This window comes from Thecamonas trahens (genome assembly GCF_000142905.1).
Source record: "Thecamonas trahens ATCC 50062 unplaced genomic scaffold supercont1.32, whole genome shotgun sequence".
Lineage (NCBI taxonomy): Eukaryota > Apusomonadida > Apusomonadidae > Thecamonas > Thecamonas trahens.
Window position 1 is genome coordinate 99,616 of NW_013657648.1, and position 5,374 is coordinate 104,989.

At 65.7% G+C, this 5,374-nt stretch overlaps 2 protein-coding genes across 2 annotated transcripts; one reads left to right on the plus strand and one right to left on the minus strand.

Annotated features, from left to right (window-relative positions):
- Positions 1 to 34: 34 nt before the first annotated feature.
- Positions 35 to 2,614, plus strand: AMSG_06985 (uncharacterized protein; the record flags this gene model as incomplete). Its single annotated transcript, XM_013901025.1, has 2 exons — positions 35 to 180; positions 220 to 2,614. 2 exons carry the CDS (start codon positions 35 to 37, stop codon positions 2,120 to 2,122), a joined length of 2,049 nt encoding a protein of 682 aa, XP_013756479.1. The 3' UTR covers positions 2,123 to 2,614.
- On the minus strand, positions 2,183 to 5,273 carry AMSG_06986 (uncharacterized protein; the record flags this gene model as incomplete). Its single annotated transcript, XM_013901026.1, has 2 exons — positions 2,183 to 2,206; positions 2,241 to 5,273. The coding sequence occupies 2 exons, from the start codon at positions 5,271 to 5,273 to the stop codon at positions 2,183 to 2,185; spliced, it is 3,057 nt and encodes a 1,018-aa protein (XP_013756480.1).
- Between the last annotated feature and the right edge of the window lie 101 nt (positions 5,274 to 5,374).

Here is a 5,374-nt window from a genome sequence, read left to right on the forward strand (position 1 = left end):
CCACCCCCCCATACACACACACACACACACACCTATGTCAGACACCTCCGCCCTCTCCTCCCGCCTCGCCGGAGTGCTGGCCCTGGACCTCGACGCGCCTGCCCTCGCCGCCACCCTCACGGCCTACACGCCGACTTCCCCCACCACCACCACAGCCACACCCGCCACCACCACAACCACGTCCTCCTCCCCCTCCTTCACCGCCACAGCTCCGGCAAGGGGCCTGCCGCTGGCCGAGGCGCTGCGGTCGCAGCTGGAGAGCGCAGGGTTGGACTCGCTGCGAAGCTTCCTAGCCGCCCACGCCCCGCTGGAGGAGGAGCTGGACGGGCTCGACGCCGCCATTCGCGCCCTGCATGCCCGGACGGCGGCGACTCAGGCGCGGTACCAGGCTGCTGTGGGCGAGACGTCCGGGCTGGTGGCGCGCGCTGGCTCGCTGCAGGCCCAGGCTGCCATCGAAGCCGACAAGGCTACCATTGTCTTGGCCTTTCTGGCTGCCTATCAGCTCACTCCCGACGAGGAGGCTGCGCTCAAGGCGCCCGCGCTCTCCGAAGCCTTCTTTGCCGCCCTTGACCGTGTCCGCGCCATCAAAGCCGCCTGCCACGACGAGCTGCGCCCGGCTCCGTCTCAGCTCGCCGGACTAGAGATCATGGATCAGATGGCGGTGCTGGAGAACGAGGCCTACGAGCGCCTCTATCGCTGGGTCCAGTCCGAGGGCCGCTCGCTCGACAAGGACGTGGCTGAGATCCCAGACCTGCTCCGCAAGGCTGTGGTCGCGCTCAAGCTCCGCCCGGAGCTCTTTCAGTGCTGCCTGCAGGAGGTCGCCTCTGCCCGCCACACCGCCGTCGTTCGTGGCTTCCTCGACGCCATCACCCGCGGCGGACCGTCGGGCATGCCGCGGCCCATCGAAGTTCATGCCCATGACCCGCTCCGCTACGTCGGCGACCTCCTCGCCTGGCTCCACCAGGCTGTCGCCTGGGAGAAGGAGCTGGTCTCGGTCCTTTTTGCCGGCGCGCCGGCTCCGGCTCCGGCTCCGGCGTCGGCCACCGGCTCGCCTCCGCGCGCCGCGCCCGACGCCGACTTTCTCGAATCGCCACAGGCTCTACTCGCTCACATCTTCCAGGGCGTCTGCCGGACCTTTCAGGTCCGCTTTGAGCAGTCTCTGGCCCAGCTCGGCGCTGGCTCCGCCGCTCCTGGCTCCGCCGCTGCCGGCTCCACTGCTGCCGCCCGCGCCGCCGCCCGCTCCTCACCCAAGTCGCTCTCCACCCTCTTCTCGCTCTCGAACCTCCTCCAGTTTTACACCGTCACGCTCGGCGCCTTCCTCGGCGAGTTTGCGCCGCTGGTCGAGTGCATCGGCGTTTGTCGCGGCCGCGCCGAGGCTCTCTTTCAGCAGCAGCTCAAGGGTCTCGCCGACGCACTCGTCCACCGCCCACCGTCGGTTCCGTCCTCGCTCCGCCCGCCACCCGTCCTCGACACCACCGTCGCCCAGCTCTCCGAAGTCATGCTCACCTTTTCCGGATCGCTGGTCCCCGAGGACGAGCGCGAGTCGCAGTTTGCGCCCATCCTCGACCTCGTCCTCCATCCTCTCATCAAGGCCTCCACCCTCTCTGCCGTCGCCCTGCAGCCGGCAGACATGGCTGTGTACATGCTCAACTGCCTGGGCCTCATGCACGCTGCCCTCGCAAAGTACGCATCCTTTACCGCCCCGGCTCTAGAGCTCGTCACCGGCCAGATGGACGCCCACTTGCACACGCTCGTCGAGGAGCAGGCTCAGTCCATCCTGTCAGGCTGCGGCGTCCTCAGCAAGCTCGCCGTCGCCCAGGAGCACAATCCAACGACCGCCGGCCCGCTTTCCCGCGTCGACGGCATGGCCCGAGACGACATGGCCGCCGTCATGCGCGCCTTTGACGCCCTCCTCTCAGCCACCTCTGTCCTCGTCATGCCCGAGGCTGAGCGCCTCGTCGACCCCACCGCTCGCCAGAATGTCCGCTCACAAGTGGCAGAGTTTATCGCAGACGCCTACGCCCGCATCTACGACGCCGTCTGCGACGCCCGCAACGGCTACGGCAACCCGGCGTCCATCCTCCTCCACTCGCCCGACGAGATCAAGATCCTGCTCCGCTGAACTCCTCTCGCTACGTGCCAGCCAGGTACGCTTCCAACAGCGCCAGCTCGTCTTGGCCCACTACGTCGCGGAGGAGTTGCACCACTGCCTCGGTGCTCATCCGATGCTCGCCGTCGACCTCCCGGCCGTGCTCCTGCACCAGCACATGCGCCTCAGACTCGGTCATGCCGAGCTCGGTCACCACCTCGGCGAGCTCGTCACCGGAAAACGAGCCGCGGCCCTCGTAGTCAAACTCGTTCAAAATGTCCCTCAGCCGTCCACGCTCCGCCATCGCCGCAGCCACAGCGCCCGCCAGATGCGGCAGCGTCTCGTCGTCCACAACAGAGCCCATCACCCCCTCCAGCTTGTTGATCGCCACCGTCTCGGCGCCTTGCATCATGATACGCGCAAGGCTCTTGGCTCCTGCTGCGTCGCCGTCGCACACCACTCGCGTCAGCTCCAGCAACTCGGCGTAGCCTAGCTCGCCAGTGGATCCTATGTCGACAAGTTCCAGCACTGAGCGCAGCGTCTCCGCCTCGGGCGCAGCGTCCGAAATCCGTCGCACTGCCTCGGGCGATAACCGCTCCACCAGCTCGGCGTGAAGCTGCACAACCGACGCATTCTCGCCGACTGCGTCCACCACTTGCGCTTGCCCAGCCCCATCACCCGGCATGGCTGCCTCGAGGACCATAGCCATCGCGCTCGCATCCAGCCGCCCGTTGCAGAGCGGATCAAACGCCTCCAGCGCGCCAAGCAGGTCGCGCGAGACCTGCGCCTCGCGCGCCCGGTCCTCGTCGACCTCGTCGTCCGAATCTTCGTCCGAAAACTCGACGTGGGGCGACGTCGAGAGCGTCCGCACCAGTACGGGTGCACTGCGGGCAAGCGCAGCGAGCTCAACTGGCCCAACATGGGCCTCTAGCGCGCGAGAGAGCTCGTCAATATCGGCCCGGCCGACCCCCGCCGTCAGCTGCTGTGCGAGTTGGTCGCCACCCTCGTCGCCGAGAATCGTCTGCGCCAGCGCGAGCGTGGTCGCCACATCAAACGAGCCGATGCTCTGAGGATCGTAGGCGCGGAGCACATCCGCCACCGTCGCTTCTGTTGGCAGCGACGCCGCCTTGGCCGCAAGCGCTTCCAGCAGCTGTGGCGTCATCTGCGGGGCGAGCACAACCGCGAGCTCGGTGGCACCCACACTCGCGCCGTTGTCGTTATCGAGCGAGTCGAGGAGAAGCCCGGCGTGGTCGGCGTCGCCAGAGCACGCAATGGTGCAAATAGTCTGCTGCGCGGCGCGGGTAAACGTACCATCACGCTTCGCAAACCGACACAAGACCTGCTCCAGCGTCAGAGACTCCTCCGCCGCGGCTTGAGCCGCGTCGTCGTCCGATGTCACGTCGACTACATCCACCAGGTCACTGCTGGAAGACTCGCCTTCCGTGTCCTCATCGGCGCTAGACTTGTCGTCGTCATCGTCGTCGGTGGTGCTGATGTCAGGATCGCCATCACTGTCACTCGCGTCTTCCAGCTCGACCACATCACTGGTCTTGCCTCTGCTGCCAGCAGTCAGTTCCGGGTCAGAGTGCGAGATCGGACCGACACCACGGGTGACGGCCAGTGCAAGCTCATCAAGAATGGCCGGCGTGATCTGGGCGTCTAGAACGGCTGCAAGCTCATGCAGATCAACAGGCTCGCCGTCTTCGCCCAGCGAGTCGACAAGGAGCTGCGCGTAGTCCTCGTCGCCGCCGCACACAATAGTGCAGATGGTCGGCAGCGCAGCGAGCGGGACGGTGTTCTTGCTCCCAAACCGGGCCAGGACGCCTTCCAGTGAGACCGGTGTGTCGTCATGGTCGGGCAGGGGCGAAACAATGGTCTCGGGTCCAACTCCTGTCGCTGCCGCCGCCTGCGCCATCAGTGCATTAAGGATGTCCGGCGTGACCTGCGCCTCAAGCACAGCCGCAAGCTCGTCTGGATCCACAGCCTCGCCGCTCTCGGCCAGTGAGTCGACCAGCAGCTCGGCGTAGTCGGCATCGCCGCCGCACACAATGGTGCAGATGGTCGGCAGTGCATCAAGCGGGACCGCCGACCCGTCGCAGAACTGCGCCAGAACACTCACGAGGTCTGTCGCAACCGGCGCCGACTGCGGCTCGCTCACCACGTGCGGCGCAAACGCCGCCGCCTCGTCTTCGTCCAGCACCCGGATGTCCTCGTCCGACGAGTACACCGAGTCAACCATAACCACCGCCAGCTCGGTCGGCGGCTGCGCAGCCTCTGCCTGCATCTCGTCGTCGAGATCAATTACCAACATCGAGCCTGACGACTCACCGCCAACCGAGATCGTTGACCCACCATCGCTGTCATAAGCATCCGCGTTGCTATGCAGCCCTGTCAACGGAGAAAACGGTTCTGGATCGACAATGCCGGCGAGCGCAGCCTCGAGCTCTGAGTCAAGGTCGTCGTCGTCGTCGTCATCGTAATCGTCATCGTCGTCGTCGTCGTCGTCATCATCATCATCATCATCATCATCATCATCATCGTAATCGTCATCATCGTCGTCGTCATTATCGTCATCGTCATCGTCATCGTCCTCTTCGAACAGTACAGCGTCCACGCTGCCAGGACCGCCGACTCCGGAGCCAAGCCAAGCAAAGCCACCAACTGGACAAATCCGCTGGTGGGCACGAGCCGCAGCACGGGAATCACGGACAAGCTGCTGCAGGCGCCTGATCTCCGCCTTGAGCACATCGACCGAGTCCGAGGCCCAGACCTCGGCGCTGACGAGCTCGACTTCGGAGCTCGATTCGGGAGAGACCACCGACGAGACAGCTGATCCGCTTGGTGAAGCCGATGACGCCCGCGAGCTCACATACTGCGCGCGGCGAACAGCAGCAGCACGGCCCATGATCCTATCGGCCTGAGCCAAGACGCCTGCCACCGACGACGATGAGTACACTCTGCGGGCAAGAGCTGGAGAGCCTGTCGCCAGAGCACTAGCCCTTCCAGCAGCTAGAGCCACGTGCCCGGAAGAAATACGCTGCCTGCGCGAGGCAGACACGGCCGCACCCATTGACGACGACGACGACAGTCTGCGGGAGATCGAGGTTGACGAGCCAGTGCGGACAGCATGGACCGAACGGACAGACTGGACAGTTCGGACCGAGTACCCATGCTCACCACCCATGACGACACCGGTGTCCGCCAGAGCAAAGCAAAGAGGGGTGAGAGGGGTGGTAGGGGTAGGGGTAGGGGTAGGGGCAGTGGAGGACGGGGGGGGGGGGGAGT